The 20,000-nt window shown below is 46.0% G+C and overlaps 1 protein-coding gene across 11 annotated transcripts in view; it reads right to left on the bottom strand.

Annotated features, from left to right (window-relative positions):
* Positions 1-20,000, bottom strand: part of ptprt (protein tyrosine phosphatase receptor type T) — a 244,897-nt gene that overhangs the window by 53,725 nt on the left and 171,172 nt on the right. For 6 of the 11 annotated variants that reach the window (XM_047332935.1, XM_047332933.1, XM_047332931.1 and 3 more), the window contains 3 exons: positions 7,236-7,390; positions 1,796-1,876; positions 1,361-1,396 (listed from right to left, as the gene is read on the bottom strand). In XM_047332935.1, the coding sequence (XP_047188891.1) occupies positions 1,361-1,396; positions 1,796-1,876; positions 7,236-7,390 (272 nt within the window). Of the gene's footprint in view, positions 1-1,360; positions 1,397-1,795; positions 1,877-7,235; positions 7,391-16,233; positions 16,264-20,000 lie in introns of all 11 variants that reach the window. The other 5 variants (XM_047332934.1, XM_047332932.1, XM_047332936.1 and 2 more) reach the window with 2 other exon arrangements.

Genomic DNA, 20,000 nt, shown 5'->3' on the forward strand with positions numbered 1-20,000 from the left:
TGCCTGTGATCCTCCGAGCTCCTTCTCTCTTTCTGAGAATGTCTGGGCTCAGCAGGTGCAACAGAGATCCAGGTCTCAGAAGAAGAACCACGTTGTTTTCTCGTGCAAGGGAACGAGAGCAGAGGAGAAGAGAGGGATGAAGAAAGGAGGGGAGCGAATAGGATGACGACTGGAGGAAGAGAGCGAAAAGAATCGGAGAGCAGAGAACAAGGAGAACTTGTCTGCAGAAGGAGAAAGAGAGAAGTGAAGAAGAAGTGGAGAGAAGAGACGAGAAGAGAAGAGACGAGAAGAAACGAGAAGAAAAGAAACGAGAAGAGACGAGAGGAGAAGAGAAGAGAAGAAACGAGAAGAAAAGAAACGAGAAGAGAAGGGAAGAGAAGAGACGAGAAGAGAAGAGACGAGAAGAAACGAGAAGAAAAGAAACGAGAAGAGAAGGGAAGAGAAGAGACGAGAAGAGAAGAGACGAGAAGAAACGAGAAGAAAAGAAACGAGAAGAGAAGAGAAGAGAAGAAACGAGAAGAGACGAGAGGAGAAGAGAAGAGAAGAAACGAGAGGAGAAGAGACGAGAGGAGAAAGAGAAGAAAAGAAACGAGAAGAGAAGAGACGAGAGGAGAAAGAGAGAAGTGAAGAAGAAGTGGAGAGAAGAGACGAGAAGAGAAGAAAAGAAATGAGAAGAGAAGAGACGAGAGGTGAAGAGAAGAAAAGAAAAGAAGAAAAGAGAAGAGACAAAAACAATTCAGAAGAAAAGAAGAGAAGAAAAGAAAAGAGACGAAAACAAATCAGAAGAAAAGAAAAAGAGAAGACGAAGAGAGGAGGAGGACGGACGGAAGATGACGGGTGAACAACTGGCTGAGGAGAATTGGAACAGTCTGGTGAACGGAGACGGGCAGATAAATGTCACGATAATACTGCTAAGTGTGTGTGAGGGTGTGACACACACACACACACACACACACACACGCACACACACACTTCGGCATGCGGGCCAGAGCAAATCTTCTTGGCAAAGAACTGATCAATCTGGCCAACAGACGGGGAGAAGAGAAGAAGAAGACAGAGAGGAGGGAACTGAAAAATGGTTTTGACATTTCATTCTGTCCACGTGTGAACTGTGTGTGTGCAGGTGTGTGTCCCATGATGTATATGACACTGTACACGCAGCCTGAAAGTGTGTGTGTGTGTGTGTTCAGAGGACGTTTGTCGGAGAAAGCAGAAGGAAGAATGGGCGACTATTCGTGGGTTGTGTTGATCAAATGATCCTGAGGCCAAACTGGAACGTCCGGTGTGAACGAGCAGCATAGAGGTTATTTATTACTTTGTCAAAGTGAGAGAGATAAAAGATCAGTTAAGTTTTACTCACCTATAGAAGTCGTGGCTGGGACGGGCTCTTTGGACACTGCACACAAGAGTCGACCGGACACACGACATGAGGAGAAACGTAAAGTGGAATCATTCAGAAACTCACATGGTCACAGGATCAGACGATTTGCACAAACCAGTCATGAATCAGTGCGGATCTTGAAATCACTTTGATCGGTGAGGACGTGCATTAGGCTCAGAGTTCTACTGTTGCCCTGCTGCTGCACAGAGAATAAAAAACCTTCAACGTCTCATCAACGAGCGATACCCTGCATCTCAAACTGAAACACAAATCTCTGCTGGTCAATCTACACAGGTGAGGACCGAACGAGAACTAGTTTCTCGGTTACTGCACGTTGTCATTTAGAGATAGTTTGTCCAGTAGCGGAAACAGCCGCGGGCCGTCTACATGAGGTGTGACCAATGGAGTGTGTACCTGAGTAGTAGGAGTTCAGCAGGGATTTGCTCTGCAGCGTCTTGCTTCCCTGCACGGAGAAGGAGCAGGAAGAGGGGGATGCTGCGGAGGAGAGAGAAAGGGAGGAAGAGAGGTAAATAAAAAGGACGAGGTGAACGGAGGAAGGATAACAGCGGAAGGGAAAACAGCGGGAAAGAAATATGGGGAGGACGGGGGAAGTCGGAGGTCAAATAACGACAGAGAGAAGAAAGATGAGTCAGTGACCTCATCGGAAAAAAAAATCCATCATCACAGGACACGATTCACAATAACAACATACACAAAAGTGTAGATCAATAATCCATATTCAACGGCACAAAGAACGATCCGATAACACTAACGGCACCACAAAGGCGACCGATATTGAATTTCATAAAAGCGTCTCTGTGTCGATGAGCGTCCACTCAGATCGTACTCATCGACTGATGTCGTGGCTTGTACGAAGAATTACAGTTTAAAAACAACGAATGAACCAACCAGGAAATCAGAGAGCAGGAAGAAGTATTTTGTCAGGTTTTGATAGATAGAGATTTGCATTCCAGTCCGTTCTGGACTCTGGACAGGGACGACAAGTATAGTTGGGTGTCATCTGCATAGCGCTGATAGTAGAAGAAGTGTCAGTGGATTATTTCCTCTCGTTGCCATGGGAATAAATGACTCTGGATAGAATGACACAAGTGTCCAGTTGTTAAGATGACATATGAATTACACTCAGGGTCGATGTGATTGGGATACGGGGGGTGTTTCTTTAGTTTACTAACTAAACTAACTTCCTGCTTCACCCAAAAACCCGTCACAGCGGTCGATCAGATTCCTTTTGCCAGTTCAAAATGGCCACTGTGGGAATAAGGGTCGACGCAGCAAAACGTATAGGACAGTTACGACCCGAGCAGATATATATCATTGCTTATGAATGTGGTTTCACCACCACGGGCTTTGCTTTCTCACACAGTGACTGATGGCGACTACGTCCCTGCAGATACATCCAATCTCTCTCACACACACACACACACACACACACACACGGCTAGGGGTCTATAAATAAATGATATGTAAGATAGACACAGGTGCACACACACACACACACACACACACACACACATAAACACACTCACACACACACACACACCAAGATAAAACCTAGAGAGATTGCTGGCAGACTGACTGTGATATATTATATGCTGGCTAAGCCTGTTAAATAATCCACAACAGATATCACAGCTAGCCTACACACATTAATCTATAGCACCTGCAGCTAGTTGGCTTGTTTCTGTTTGTGTTTCTGTGTGTGTGTGTGTGTGTGTGTTCACTCAAAAGTGATGGTCATTTCTCCGTAGGCCTCCGCAGCCATTTAGTTCTCTTGAGTGCTCGATTTTCTTTTGGTGTACTTCAGAGTCCCGATGGTCCAAACTCGCGGCAGCCATTAGCGCTTCAGAGATCTGTAGCTTCATACTCACTGAGCAGACGACATGATACGCCGCTCTCCTTCTGACCTTTTCTTTTTAATTCCCCTGTTTCCTCCATCACTCCCACACCTCCTCCTTTTCTCTGCACTTTTCTGCCTCGGCCACTTAGGAACATTTTTTTATGTGCATCTGTCTTTCTATCGGAGATCAATAATCAAAGTGTGTACAGTAAGTAATCCATCCATCGTCTACCGCTTAATCCACTTAAGCGTCGCGGGGGGCTGGAGCCAAGCCAATCCCAGCTGACGTTGGGCGAGAGGCGGGGTTCACCCTGGACAGGTCTCCAGCCTATCACAGGGCCACATACAGAGACAAACAAACATTCACTCTCACATTCACACCTCCGGTCAATTCAGAGTCTCAATGAACCTGACCCCATTCTCATGTCTCTGGACTGTGGGAGGAAGACGGAGAACCTGGAGAAAACCCACGCACACACGGGGAGAACATGCAAACTCCACACAGAAAGGCCCTGGTTGGTTTGAACCGGGACTCGAACCCAGAACCTTCTTGCGGTGAGGTGACAGCGCTGACCACTACGTCACCATGCAGCCCACAACGAGTAATGTAGATCGTAAACCACTTAGCGTGATGGGAGGTGGTTTCACGTGCATTCTAGTAGAGCTGCAACAGTTGATCGATTAGTAATTGACTATTAAATTAATCGCCAACTATTTTGATCAATTATTCAGTTTAAGTCGTTTTAATGAAGAAAATCAGTCAAAATTATGTGATTTCAACTTCTTAAATTTGAATATGAATACAACCCTAACCCTAACCCGGCTGAAGTGAAACTGAAAATTAGCCGTCGCTCTTCCTGTCGCAGTCAAAGGCGATTGGGAGGACGGGGAAGAGGAGGAGGAGGAGGAAGAGGAGATCGAGAGCTGGCACGAATGAGACGGCGAGCGTGAAGTGCACTAGTCTCGCTAATTATCCGTCAATGTGTGACGTGTGTTTTTTGTTGGAAGTTGTTAGCTATATTGAGTTTAGACGTTTTTTAGCCTTTTAGCCCTTTTTTCTGGCTTTGTTGGTTCTCAGTATTTTAAAAGGCAAAAATAGGAAAATCTACATTCTTTAATGCCCAGATTACTTGATTTTATGTTACTGTTCTTTTGTGATTTATGTCCTTTATATTCCAAACATTAACTATTCTGCACTCTTTGCACTATTGTTGTTTTTTAAATTAAACATTTTATCGTGTTTTATGTATTTGTGTTATCTTGGCTGCATTGAAATTGTACGAGAATTAGATAAAGGTTAATAAAAAAATGGAAGACAAAATAGAAAAAAAGACAAATACAGGTGAATTTTTTCCAGTTTCCCATTTGGATCTGGTGCTTGAAAAAACCAGACATATATTACAAGTGCTATGATTTATTTATCCACTTACATCTGGGTTTGTATCACTGAAATGTTAATAAGGTGAATTTGTTTCTGACAATAACTAAAGAAACCATGTTGCCTCCTGTCACCAATATATCAAAGTTTTCCTTTTTTCCTCAGCTTCATTCAGTATTTGCTTTAGAATAAGGTTTGAAAAAGTAAAGGGCAGTTTAAAGGCTGACAGACGCATTCAGTGTTTGGAATTCCAAACATATCCGATAAAACATAATTGTGATAATAATTCCCTGATGTGAAAATCCCCCAAGTTGCTCTCCTCTCGCTTCATTCTTATTCATGTTCTGTTGGCGCCACAGTTTTTCTGGTACAATAGCCCAATGTCTTCCTGCCGGCGGATAATTTAAGTGTTATCCTCACCTCACGCTCTATTGTCCTCCCACTCCCCCCCCCCCCCCCCCCCCCCCCCCCCCCTCGTCTAATTCCCCCAACAAACACGACACATCTCCTCTCCTGTGATGAAAATCCCTCTCTCGTCCGTCGCACATGTTGAAGAAGCTCAAGTTGAAGGCGGCGGCAGCACCCGGCACACCGAGAGGAATCTGCTTTGACAGCAGTGTCCCGTGAAGACAGCTGGCGACCGGGTGAGAATGCAATAACACAAAAAGGTTATTTGCTCTTCTGCGAGGGACAAATATTATTGGGTCCCTCCCCCCCCCCCCCCCCCTCCACCTTGTGTCAGCGCTTTCCTCTGTCTCATTAGGAGTGAGCCTGGATCCGTGACTGTGTGCGTGTGTGTGTGTGTGCGTGTGTGTGTGTGTTTTCCAAACGCTCATGGGAAAGGACACTGCCGACTGCGAGAGAGAGACCCGCTCATCGCACTGAATCAGCGGAACACACACAACCTGTAGATGCAGCCGTCGCGAGGCGACGTGGACCGTTTCAAACAGCGAAGCTTCCTCCAACATCCAAGGTCTGGAAGAAAATTCATTTCACGAGGGGATGTGTTACAGATGTTCTAAACGGCCCCCGGTCGACTTGAAGAAGCAAAGACACTTTCAAAAAGTTTTGACTATCATCACAGCTTTAATCGAGCGTCCGAGGTTCAGATAGAAAAAGGGGGGACGGGGGACGGGGGACGGGGGGGGGGACGTGTTCTTAGTGCTTCGGATGCAAAAACATTATTGTGCGTCATAATCGCCGCGTGGACAGTTAAAGGGAAGAGCGCGAGGCAATTACAGCGTCGACATTAGCGCGGCTACTTAGTCGCTCTCCGGCACCGTCGGGCTTTCAACAGCCAAGCGCTCCCAAAAGGCCAGGCTGACATTTTCAAGAGAAAAATGCCCTTCTGAGAGGCCCCTTGTTTAATTACCCTGGACACACACACACACACACACACACACACACAAACACACACACACACTTTCACAAAGAGATGGGAGTGTGAGAGCCCACACGGCCGCCACACACACACACACACACACACACACACACACACACACACACACACACACACACGCAGGCAGGGTGACTTTCATAAGATTACAGTGGCAGATACACACGGACACATAATGCAATTTGCATTTTGTGCACTTTATGCATGCGAATGAGGCAGAAAGAAAATGAAGGAGTTGAAAATGACTAGAACAGCACTGAGTGACATGGAGGTTGGTGAAACAGCAGCAGCTGATAGCGGCGGCGGCGGCGGACGGACCGGACGGAAGGTTCTTTTATCACTAAAAATGAGATGTCCACTGTTTTTGAATAGATGAATCTGACAACATGATTAATGGCGCAGAGACGTGGCGCGCTTTTTTCCTCCTTCCAAGTTCAGACAAGGGCGGAAGGGAAAGTTCACTTACAGAAACATTTTATTATACCAGACAAAACTCTGTTTTAGCTATGCTGGTTTAGCGCCTGCTGGTTCAGACCGGAGCAGTGGATGTCCCCCAGGGGACCCTCTGGATGTTCACGCCTCCCAGACCCCGGACGACTTTGACAAGACACTGAAGAGACTTTTGAAAGACTTCAGTCTGACGTCCTTTTTTTTCGTTGTTAGTCGCAGTCTAGGATTTGGCGAAGGCCGGGCATCCCTGCACGGTCACTACTTACAAGACCAGACTGCACCTAGATAGCTTTTTGGATTGTTTCCCATCATGCACCTGGTGGAAGTTAACAGGAAGAGAAACTGTTGAACACAGGAGAGGAACCGAAAAAAAAGAAAAAAGAAAAAGAGAAAGACGCCGCAGAATGTGGAGACGACCGGGAACACGTGCCGCATCGCCGCACGGAGACTCCCCGACGACGAAGCCTCGAACGCCGCGGTTTCCAAACTACCTGGTCGCGCCGTCCCCCCGTTCACGCCACCTGAGGCTTCGTCTCCATGCGATGTCGCTGCGTATGACAGAAGCATTTTCTGCTTCCTGGTTGGTCCTGTACAGAGCTCAGCTATTGGTTGTTGGCGACAGTGTCCACGCCTCACACCACACGATGGAGATGGGCGAGTCTCAGCTGCAGCAAAACTCTCATGAGTTTACACCGACATTGGAAATCTGGCCGACATGAGATGCACACGGACGCTTCGACCACAGTGGATGTCCCCCCCCCCCCACACTCACTGAATCCGTTGAGCTCCTGGCTGGAGGTGGAGAACGGGTCGTCCTTGTGCAGCGTGCTGACTTTGGTCGTGCTCTTGTCGGCCGTGGTGACCAGGCCCATCTCCCGCTGCTGAGTGGAGCCGCTCGCCGTCTCCTTCTGCTTCTTCGCCAGCTTCCTACAGTGGTATCGACACACGACGCGCAAATAAGCATACACACGGGTACGGGTGTGGAGCGGCCACACACACACACACACACATATACGTACACACATAGACACACATGCGGTGATACATCAGAAGACAAACAAAAAACTGATTTATGGTGAGAATGATTCACCGGGAGAGAATTAGAAATCTGAATAAAACATGCACTGACTCAAACACATGAACAACCACATGAGGACGGACATTCTGTTCAACGCATCGCAGTGGCAAAAGTATATACACATATACTTTGAAATTATTTACTTCACAGGCACTCGCATTGTTTTTCCTGACGTGTTTTCATATATTTTTATCTGCCAAGCAACACGGATAACCAGTTTTTTATTCACATTCGCTGCCATGTGTACAGTGAGTACAGTGTGTACAGTGAGTATAGCGAGTCCAGTGTGTACAGTGAGTCCAGTGTGTAGTGTGTACAGTGAGTACAGTGTGTAGTGTGTACAGTGAGTCCAGTGTGTACAGTGTGTGCAGTGAGTCCAGTGTGTAGTAGTGTACAGTGAGTACAGTGTGTAGTGTGTACAGTGTGTACAGTGAGTCCAGTGTGTACAGTGTGTGCGGTGAGTCCAGTGTGTAGTGTGTACAGTGAGTATAGTGAGTACAGTGTGTACAGTGAGTACAGTGTGTAGTGTGTGCAGTGAGTCCAGTGAGTACAGTGTGTAGTGTGTACAGTGAGTATAGTGAGTCCAGTGTGTACAGTGTATAGTGTGTACAGTCAGTCCAGTGTTTACAGTGTGTACAGTGAGTACAGTGTGTAGTGTGTAGTGTGTACAGTGAGTATAGTAAGTCCAGTGAGTGCAGTGTAGTTATGTTAGAATGACGGAATACTCAGTCAGTCAGATCTGGTCTCTAGTTCTTCTTTTTGTTACATTTCTATGCTGGATGTGCTGAAGTTTCTCACTTAGTGATGAACAACAACAGACTTTCGATCTGACGCCTTGGAAAACCAGGTTGACAAGAAAAAAAAAAACCCATCACAGATCATTTTAGTTTTGGAATTCTCCAATAAAACGTTATGTGATCTCCAGAAAGTCGCCACGTTTCTGCACCTCGTGAACTGAAATCATGTTCATACGTTGGCCCGTCACAATGAATACGTCATCGACAACGTACGATACATGAATATGAGCTAAATAACACCTGTTGTGTCTACATGTGTGTTTGCTGACATGTCAACTACAGTCCAGCAAAGTCTCCGGCTTCTGTCCTCCTGTCTGTTCTCGTCGCAGGGTCTATAAAACATGGATTTCTTTGACAACACCATCCATCGTCTACCACTTTATCCATTTAAGGGTCGCGGGGGGCTGGAGCCAATCCCAGCTGACATTGGGCGAGAGGCGGGGTTCACCCTGGACAGGTCTCAGCCTATCACAGGGCCACATACAGAGACAGACAACCATTCACTCTCACATTCACACCTACGGTCAATCTAGAGTCTCCAATGAACCTGACCCCATTCTCATGTCTCTGGACTGTGGGAGGAAGCCGGAGAACCTGGGGAGAACCCACGCACACACGGGGAGAACATGCAAACTCCACACAGAAAGGCCCTGGTTGGTTCGAACCCAGAACATCCTTGCTGACCACTACGCCACCGTGCCGCCCTTTGACAACACCATGTTCTTCGAATTGCTAGTTTGGTCTGACGCCTAAAACAGCCTCTGGCTAACATTTCTCTCTGCAGCGACACAACTCGCGCAGGACCAACAGACTGCGAGCTCATTCATTCAGAATCCCCAAAAATGGTCTTAAAAGGACGATAGTATTGTTTTTCACAATCATTTCAGGGACAATATTTTGTCCCAGGCCTATTCGTATTGAAACAAACCGTCTCAATACTTTGTCGTGGATCTCCGTCAGTCAGCAAACCGACGCTGACGGTGCAGACGGAGTGCGTTCCCGTGGCCATATGTTTTCCCAGGACCACGTCCAGGACAACTTGTACAGTGACAGATTATTTTTTGGGGACATTTAAATAATGAGAAGATCTGTGAGTTGGAAGTGATTCATTTTTTCCCGGGACAGATGATCTGAGTCAGTGGGGAGAAGCTCAGCACCACCAGTTTGCGTCCGCAGCTGCCGTGAACAGTCGGAAGGTAAATGCAGCTGTAGTCGTCGTGCGACTGCTGATGACTCGTCCCCCAAGTCATTTGTTCTTCTTCCATCTTTTCACCCGTCCTCTCGCGTCACAACTTCCATCTGCCGGCCACTTTGCTTCGGCTGCTGTGGGGTTTTTTTTTTTTATTATACCTTTCGGGTTTTCCGGTCCACTGAGACGGCGGCAGATGGCGGAAGTGACGGCGAGCCGCACACGATCTGACACCGACCGGCAGATTCGCCGAAAGCTCGCAGAAAGTTTCCGCTGTTGAGACCGGTTTTACTGCCTCTGCCTGCAGAAGTCGAAAAAGAACCTTTCCTGAACCTGAACATACTGGTGGTGATAATTAGTGCAGATCATTTCACCGCCACTTTCCACAGAATGGAATTATGCCGAATGCTGGAGTGAAACTTTTATAATGAGACGAAGACTCAACTAGACTCTACAACTGTATAAACGTGGACAGAAGCCTGTCTTCTGTGTCCTGACCAGCAGGGGGCGACTCTACGAGGACGTGACTCGACTTCTCACTCTATTCAAAACGTCAGCAAAATATTTTCCTGAACAGTTTATGGTTCAATCTCTAGTTTCGAGTCTACTTCAATAACATGATGTTCTAACATTATGGTCCATTTACAGTCACATAGACAACAAAGCACCGTAGCATGGAAACAGTGTGATTGACAGCTGATATACCGTCCAATCAGTGCGTGGTTGCGGGCTGAGGTGGACGAGCTCTCAGTTAACATGACCTGTGAAGTCACAATGACCAAATTCACGGCCAATATTGAAAAAATTGGTGTTGGCGCCTGTAGATTGTAATTTTACAGATTTTTATCATGATCAGAACATGATTCGTCTTTTCTGAATTTTGTATCATAGCAGCTAAACACCACACGTGGTGACGTGAGAACACTGCCTTCACGCTGGTTCCTGCTCGTTTTTTTCCTGTTCACAAATGAACAGCTACTGTCAACAGCAATAATCTCCAATTGAATCATAAAATAAAATAAACCTCCACACGACTACAAAAAATCCTCCTCCAGAAATCCACCAACACATTCTGCAACTTCCTCCAAGTGTCTGACATCTGGTCACGAACGGCACCGCACAGTGTGTGTGTGTGTGTGTGTGTGCGCGCGTGTGTGTGTGTGTGTGTGTGTGTGTGTGTGCGTGTGTGTGTGTGTGCGTGTGTGTGTGTGCGCGCGTGTGTGTGTGTGTGTGTGTGTGTGTGTGTGTGTGTGCGTGTGTGTGTGCGTGTGTGTGTGTGTGGGTGTGTGTGTGTGTGTGTCTGGCCGTCGGCGGAACACTGTGGCCGGTGAGTGGGCGTGTTTCTCAGTGGCCCATCACGAAGCCGCCTCACACGCCCGCTCTGCACGTGTCTCTGACAAACTGCACATCGGACGAGAGCAGAACTAATTTCTACTTCTCCGATCGAGTGTTTGCGCGTGAACGCGTCTGAAAGCCATCGGGGACGTCTCAAGAGGTTGAGCCACTCGCAGCTCCGACGTCTGGCATGGAGGAAAGAGATGAATAAATATGCACAAGATGGATGTCGGTTCAGGTCAGCGCTTCGTTTTTCAACCGTGCACAAGTTTGATCTCTGACTCTGACCCTTCGAAAACAAAAACTACAACCAGGAGAAGAAGAGGAGATGAGGATGTTAGAGAGAGAGACAGAATGGTGCGAGATGGAAAGAGTCAGCCCAGCGAAGACTCTCCCATAATCATTTCTTTCCATCGACCTGGGGTTCAACCTCAATTTGGACTCCGACGCCAATTTTATAGGCGACGACGGAAACGTCCGTCGTGCTCCGAGCTCGGAGCGGCCTATTCCTGATTCCTGACTGCACGGTGACAGGAGACGGGGCGGGAGGCGACGAGGGGGAGGAGGGACCAGCCAAGTGGACGAGAAGAAGAGATGAAGGAAAGAGGACGGAGGAGGTGACGAAAGGAGGAGCATAAGAAACCGAAAGGTCTTCCTCCTCTCCACACATCCATCGTCCTAATGGACTCAAACGACAAACTCCTCCTTTTAATGAAATGTCACGGCGGCAGTTCATTAAGCGCCGCGGTTACCACCCCGCCCCCCACGACTCCCCCCCCCCCCCTCCCGCAGTGAAAATCACGGACAACTTCATTCTCCACCCGGCGACACTAATTGCAGATGTTTGACGCGTCGATAACGAGCGACTGCGCGGCAGTGGAAGTCGTAGGTTTTGTGCGCGTGTGTCTCGCCTTCCGAGAGAGAGACGGCGAGAAGGAACGGAGTGAGAGACAAAATGGCCGCACTTTTAATTGTTCGGCAAACCCACGGAACTTCGGAGCGGACCTGGATAAACGGGAGGAGCCAGGAAATTGTTTTTAAAACTTTCCTTAACATGGCGAGATATGGCGTTAGCCCTGAGCGCCCATCGAGCTCATTTATGTTTTAGTATGCGTGGCATTAATATTTTGTTCAATTATTTTGAGCAGGATAAGATGTATAACCAAGAAAACTTTACTGTAAGATAGAAATAGTTGTGATTTTTGTCCCTTTCATTTACTGTAGTTGATCTTGTGACCAATGAATAAATCACTGTTACCAGGAGTTGATGATCGCATAAGACACCAAGTCAGTATGATTTGGTCCAAAGTCCTATTTTGTGATGGTTACAATTTAATATTTTTTCAGACGGTCAATAACTGTTCTTTAGTGACCTTTATTTTTTGCATTATAAATTTTTAAAATTGGTGTTATATAAATAATGTGGTATGTACTGTAACAATTTTTTTTAAGGGGGCGTGTCTTTGTTCCTTCAGCCATATGTTCCCTAACCCTACAAAGGGCCTTATTTGGATGCGGGGGAGATTTAATAGTAATGGGGGAACATAGGGATGACCCCGCCTACAACCTGGTTTGGTTGTTCCTTCTTCCTGGAGGCTGATGCCTGCCAAGGGGGAATTGCATTTATTTTGGCAGAAGCCCGGCAAGTGGACAGGGGCGACCTGGAGGCGTCCAATCAGACGAGGGGAGGGAAACGACATTTGTTGGACTTGTCGAGGGGATTGACAGAACTCCTGCTGCTGTACGGTGAGAAAAGGCCTGGGCCACGTCGGGTGGCAGGTTACAGTACGCAGCTCAAACATCCCGCAGTCATCCCCCAGCCGCCCCCGCCGCCGCCGCAGGCAGACAGGCAGGCAGGCAGACAGACAGGCTGTCAGGCAGTCAGTCACTTCAGGATGACAGCAGTCGCTCCAGAGGAGGCTGCAGGCGAAGCCACAACAAACTTTCATCTGCGTATCACAGGATTTAGAGGCAGAGTCGGCGAGGGAGCGCGAGATAGAGGGATACAGAGAGAGAGAGAGAGAGAGAGAGAGAGATCCCTCTCTCATCTCACAGTAAACATCCCTGGGCTAAAGCCGTGTGTGTGTACACGCGTGCGTGTGTGTGCGTGTGTGTGTGTGTGTACACACACTCACGTGTGTGCACACATGTGCAGCTTTGTGCTGATGATTGCTAACTGTTTTTCTGGGGTTCTGTTTATATTTGAAACAAGACTTTTTTAGCTGATGCTGACGTTGATTTAAACAAAATGATAACTGATATTGACCATAATCATTTTAATGTAGAATAAAAAAAAAGAAAAGGTATGGAATCCATCAGTCCCAGAAACCACTGGTCGTGGTTGGTATCGACCGGCGGTTGGATGTTGTTATCGCGCGAAGCACAAATGTTTCTTGCGATCGAACTCTGTCACGGAACGCGACAGGAATTCAGGTTTTCATTGACATCTACCAAGTTACCGTGGTTGCAAGGCAAGCTGTAACCATGGTAACTACAAGTAAGACAAAGTCTTGAGCTTCAGCTTAAAGCGGCTGCGTCAGACTCTGGTAGAGTCGGACAATGAGGGAAAACCAAAAAACTAAAACCTAGAACGTCTCTGTTATGGTTCGGGATCGGTTACTACAACACTCTTACTCTTACTGTACTTACTGTATGAGCAAAAGTCTAACCTCGTGTTTCAAATACAAATCTAACATATATATATATATGTATATATATATATATATATATATATAGGTTTTTGTGAATTTGTCCTCGTGTGTTGCTGCTTTGTGCTCTTCCCGTTCTTCCCGTTCTTCCTTGCGCCGTGTTTGACTTTGGCTTTGATACGATACTTGGGGATTTTCGTTTTCGTAGATTAGCTTTGACATAATTCGCTCTCCCGCCAATGTGGCGACAGGAGAGTGTTGGCAGCGCGTATTCATTCTTATTTTTTCTCTGCTCATGCAAATTGAACACAGCGGTGAGTCTCGGAAAAAAAAAGTGGAAGAAACCAAACTCCACCGGCTTCCATCCCTCTAATTTGTGTCAATCTGTCGGTGTAAAGAAGTTCATTTCTGCTGCGGTCAAAACCGCCTCGGGACGGTGGCTTTACGAGAGAAGTGTTGGCATGTGATGAGTGTTCCGCTCAGTTTGGACTCTGCTGGAGATTTGGGAGGAAAAAATTTCAGATGCTTTGAAGACGGCGGGAGATGCAGGGGGATTTTTCTGAAACTCTCTGCAGGGATTTTGTAGGTGAGCTCGGGGCAGCAGAGCGTATATGTGTTTGCTCAGGCATTTGTGTCTGTGCAACCAGGAGTGTGTGTGTGTGTGTGTGTGTGTGCGCGCTTGTACTTTCTGTATGAAGAGGCAGCTGTAATGGCTCAGCCCAATTTCTAAGCAGGAAATGGTGGAAAAGGATAACAGTGATTTACGCTGACCTTTTTATGATGACACAGTTTAAGAGAGGCACATTGCAAACACAGGGAATTAATTTCCCCTGAAATGTTCTCTTCACCACCAAACTAATGCCGTATAGTTAAATCACAGAATTCACGTCCCGAGAACTTCCAGGCAACGTAATGAGGGGATAGTCGTCCCGAAGTTTGAAGACTGTAGTTTACAGGAAACAGTCTTTTCCCCAAAAAGAAACTGTTGAGTTTCTCTTGAAGAAAGTTTTTAAACCAAAGCTTTTCCAGTAGAACTGCTCAGTCATGATGTAACTTTGTGAACGTGAGGTAGGATTGTTGATGACAACTAGACTAAAAGAGACATTGGTCTTTGTCCCAATTCAGGTGCCGCATCTTGCGGAGTCTGCATTTGAAGACCGGTGTGACCCGTTTCGAACGCTCCTCCAAACACAACCAACAAATGCGTCCAACCAATCCCAAGCGTGGTCTTCTTAGACCGACACCGTGTACACTACGGGTCCGTCCCATTTCCCCCACAACTTGGCCCTACCCTTCCGTTTTGTGCGTTCCCACTTACGGTAGGATGTACCTTGTCTTTTGAAGATCAAGGGGTAGTTAGGGATAACGCTAACCCTAACTACCCCTTCAAGAGTCATAGCCTTAACCTTAACTACCCCTTCAAGAGTCATAGCCTTAACCTTAACTACCCCTTAAAGAGTCATAGCCCTAACCTTAAGTACCCCTTCAAGAGTCATCGCCCTAACCTTAACTACCCCTTCAAGAGTCATAGCCCTAACCTTAAGTACCCCTTCAAGAGTCATCGCCCTAACCTTAACTACCCCTTCAAGAGTCAAAGCCCTAACCCTATCAAACACCCCTTCAAGAGTCATAGCCCTAACCCTATCAAACACCCTTTCAAGAGTCATAGCCCTAATCCTATCAAACACCCCTTCAAGAGTCATAGCCCTAACCCTATCAAACAACCTTTCAAGAGTCATAGCCCTAACCCTATCAAACACCCCTTCGAAAGTCATAGCCCTAACCCTATCAAACACCCTTTCAAGAGTCATAGCCCTAACCCTATCAAACAACCTTTCAAGAGTCATAGCCCTAACCCTATCAAACACCCTTTCAAGAGTCATAGCCCTAACCCTATCAAACACCCTTTCAAGAGTCATAGCCCTAATCCTATCAAACACCCCTTCAAGAGTCATAGCCCTAATCCTATCAAACACCCCTTCAAGAGTCATAGCCCTAACCCTATCAAACACCCTTTCAAGAGTCAAAGCCCTAACCCTATCAAACACCCTTTCAAGAGTCAAAGCCCTAACCCTATCAAACACCCTTTCAAGAGTCATAGCCCTAACCCTATCTACCGCTTCAAACCACTTCGGCCTGACTGTCCAGCTTCCCTGTGAATAATCTACTTTCAGAGTCGGCCGTAACCTTTACGGTGCTTGATCGTGCGCACACCTTCTGTAAATCAAACATGCCCATGAGCAATTCAATTAGTTGTAGCTGTGTTGCTCACATTATACCAACGTCTCTGGTTTTTAATCTTAAAAGTACCCAGCTCACAATATCGGTCCAGTGTTAAATTTGCACTTTAATATTCAAAGTGACAGAGTACTGAGTGGAGTCCAGCTGTCGTTATATTTTCTTAGCTAATGTTAGCTGAAGATACCTCAACTGAGGTTCATTGTCCTCGGCAGGTCTTATCCTCTGCACCCTTTTTTATCGTGCAGTGCAAATATCTAAATGTATGAATGTTAAATCAGTTACGGACAGTTTCTTTCTCAGGATGCCTTCAGGGTCTTTTACGTTTTTTATGTGATTCAGCGTGCGGGGTTGGAAAACGATAGGATACAAGAAAAAAACAAGACAACATTTGAAGAAAAAAAAAATCCAGAAAGGTATAAAGTCATGACGGTTTAAAAAAAAAAAGGATTGAGGTTAGTCCTGGTTATGAAATCTCTACTTACAGGTAATAAGAGTAGGAATAAGCATGTCTTCTGAAGCATGGTGAGGTGAGGCCGCGGATGACAACAGAGCAAAACCCAGGAGAAGGACAAACACATTGGATTAGTTCATCATTTGAGTGAGATACAAGATTTTCTTTCCATTCTTTTCCATTTCCTACATATTGGTTCCTGTGTCTTTCTTAATGTGTCCTCTCATGAAATATGCTCTCCCTATGATCTTTGTCTGTCTGTATTTGTTTTTAATTGAGCTTTCACAGAAACCGAGCAGCTTCCTGTCGGTCCGACAACACTTCTCCGGAGGCGTAAAGAAACGCAAGGCTCTCGGTTTTCATAATTTTATGATTCAGATTAAAACTGTTCAGCGTCAGAGCTGCGACTCTGGACACAGTGTAGGTGGAAAGTTCATTTTAAAATTTGTGTAACCTCTAAGTTCTATGGTAATTACATGAAAGCTATAGGCTCAGTCTGTGAAGAGGAATATCAAAGGAAAAATAGGAGATAATACATTAAATTAAAGTTGCACATCTGAAGCCTCCATCACCAACAGGCTGGTGGACAGAAAGATCTGACGGATTTGAGAGATTTGAGATGAAGAATGACAGAAAAGACAGCAAAAGGTAGAAGATGGAGGTTGGTAGAGGAACAAAATGGAGGCAGGTGAAGTTTCCTTCATGATGAGTTTGTGTTGTTGATGTTGTTTTGAAGACGTTATAGTTTTTCCCTGGATTTGGTCCAAAGGCCTCGTTCACAGAAGACACAAAATGGTGGAATAACAAATAATACACATTTAATTTATACAGAAAATAAATTAAATCAATAAAAAGACACAGGCGTAAAAAAAAAAAAAATTAAATGATAAATAACGGTATTAAAATCCAGGCCAAGAAAATTAAGATGAAGTGTTTGACCAACGTTTTTTTTTCCCATTTCGTTTCGTCCCCTCTGTCCTTTACTACAAATCTATACCTCTGCAATTTCACTTGACCGATAACTCTTTCATTCATGTTGTAGTGTGTGTGTGTGTGTGTGTGTGTGTGTGTGTGTGTGTGTGTGTGAAACAAAGTTTCAACTCAAGGGGGAAAGTCAACCAGGAGAGAGAAGGATCAATATTTCAGTATCTACTGTATCTATCTACACTGTATCTACGAATATTCTACTATTCACTTTACCTCTCCCCATTTCTCAAAAACCTCCTCACACACACACACACACACACACACACACACACACACACGCACACACACACCCTCTATCATAACCATAACCCTTTTTAAGGGCTCTGCTGACATTGTCCTTATGATATTAATAAAGTGCAGCGCGCCGAGAGCCCGACTGTAAAAGCCACAGCTGCTAAAATCTGGTCATAAATATTAATATGGCGTAGGAAAAAAACCCACTGCAGCGGGTTGTGTGCACGGCGCCGTTTGTACCCGAGTGTGTGTGTGTGTGTGTGTCTGAGAGAGGCAATGATGTATGTGCCAGGTATGTGTTTCATTTAACGTGTGTGTGTGTGTGTGTGTTTTTGTATATGAATGTTTGTTTGTGACTCTTCTGCAGGAACTTTCTTTGCACTTTCCAGATTTGACTCATGACATCATAACAGCACATTGCTTTACCATAATGGAATCCATCCTCTGCACTGCACTTACACGCCTGATGCAGATCCAGGTTTCTTATCAAACTATCTACACTGTACTGTTTGTTCCTGAAGATAAGAACAAATTGGCGTGAAGTGGAAGCGCCTTTCCGTGTCGCAAGTTTGATACTGGAAACCTTTCGAATGTAGCGTGGACACGGCGTGATTGACAGCTGGTGCCGCCCAATCGGTGCATGAGAAGCTCTCACGACAGACCACGCCCCCAAATTATACGTGTGGTTTCCCCCAAAAACAAAATGGCGCTGGTCAAAATGCAAAAAAACTTGAGGCTTCAAAACAGAAGCTAAAAAAACTAATGAGTGACGAGGGTCGATACTTGACTGTACCATATATATATATATATATATATATATATATATATATATATATATATATATATATATATTCTATCCACAGGCTGTTTGTTGTGGGCGTTTATGCCGATGTACAAACCAGTTCATTAAAAAAATAATGGAAACCACTGTATTCATATAACAGCTGTATGTGACTTTACACATTAAAACACATCTGTTCTAACACACACACACACACACACACACACACTTCTTCTCTTGTTAAATGGCCGGAGCTTATCTCGTCTTTGTTTAAATGGTTTTCTGCTGCTAACGCTCACACAATCACTTCCACGCAGCGCGACGGCGATAGTTTATCACCGCCATGTGTGAATACTATCAGCTGAGGAAAATACACAGACACACACACACACACGCGTTTCAGCAGGGATGTGATGAATGGCTCATCAGGGGTCAGTGTTGGCCGTCACCTCGTCTCCCTCACACACACACACACACACACACACACACACACACACACACACTCACAAACAAGGACGCTTTATAGATTTCCATTAAGTGAGGACCGACTAACCCCGAACCTTCACCCCAACGCTGACGCTTCCCCTCATTAGGACCCGACGTCGGTCCCCACGAGGACGACCGGTCCCCACAAAGATGGTGTTTATATGAGAAAAACAATCCCAGAGACGAAAAAAAAACCACACGGTGGATTTCAGTGTATCTAGTTTATCACACCTAAATATCTCAGCTACCGCATGGACACACACACACACACACACACACACACACACACACGCACACAAACACAGGCCGGCGTGCTTTTGAATGTGGAGCGAGACGTGTGTGTGTATAAACACACACCAGTATGTGCATGAGGTCGTTTACTGACCTGTGAACTCTGTCAATGTGGCTTATCAGCACCTCATTACAGCCTATGTGTGCTAACACACACACACACACACACACACACACACACACACACACACACACACACACTGGGTAACACTTGCAGCCTGCGGAGGGAGGACGGCAAAACGAGGGGAAACTTTCTCTTCCATGTTCAGTTATTGTCGTCTTATATAGAATAATGTTTAATATGTTGAGGAGGTAAAACTGCTTGTTGGCTGGAAGTGAACATGCTCTGAGCTTCAGCTCTAGAAGAAAAACACTTTTTAAAATCACACAAACCCTCTTCTGTCGCTGCCCGTCGCGTTTCCGAGAGCTTCCTCCCCCGTGGCTGTGCAACGCAGGATGTGGATTTTAAACTGAAGTCGTCGCTCGTGGCTGAAGTGGGGACTGTGGATCCGTTCACGAGCTCCCGCCGCCTCTCACGTATTAAATTACAGACTGAATGTTTTCATAAGTCGCCAACAAACTGGAAAGTAAATAACAGATTCGGTTCTGTCCGGTGCTGCAAGTAGAAGTTTACACGTGTATCGCGCGCGTCTGCGTGCGCGTCTGTGTGCGCGTGTCTGAGTGTGTGTGTGTCCGCGTGTCTGTGTGCGCGTGTCTGAGTGTGTGTGTGTCCGCGTGTCTGTGTGTGTGTGTGTGTAAATGTTCGGCCGTCAGCCATTATAACAGAGCAGTGAGTGGACGATCAAGCATTTATCTCAGCAAGCGGCAAAGTCCATTATTCAACCGTGTGTCACCTCTGCAGTGCGGGGGGTCAAGTGTGTGCGTGTGTGTGTGTGTGTGTGTGTGTGTGTGTGTGTTCTAAAACCGTCAAATTATCCTTGAATAAGAACAAGTTTAGCATCTGTCAGCGTGGAAGCACTCAGCTCGCTCTAATGTGTCGATGTGCCGCGTACACTCCA

Source organism: Scophthalmus maximus, chromosome 6, assembly GCF_022379125.1.
Source record: "Scophthalmus maximus strain ysfricsl-2021 chromosome 6, ASM2237912v1, whole genome shotgun sequence".
Lineage (NCBI taxonomy): Eukaryota > Metazoa > Chordata > Actinopteri > Pleuronectiformes > Scophthalmidae > Scophthalmus > Scophthalmus maximus.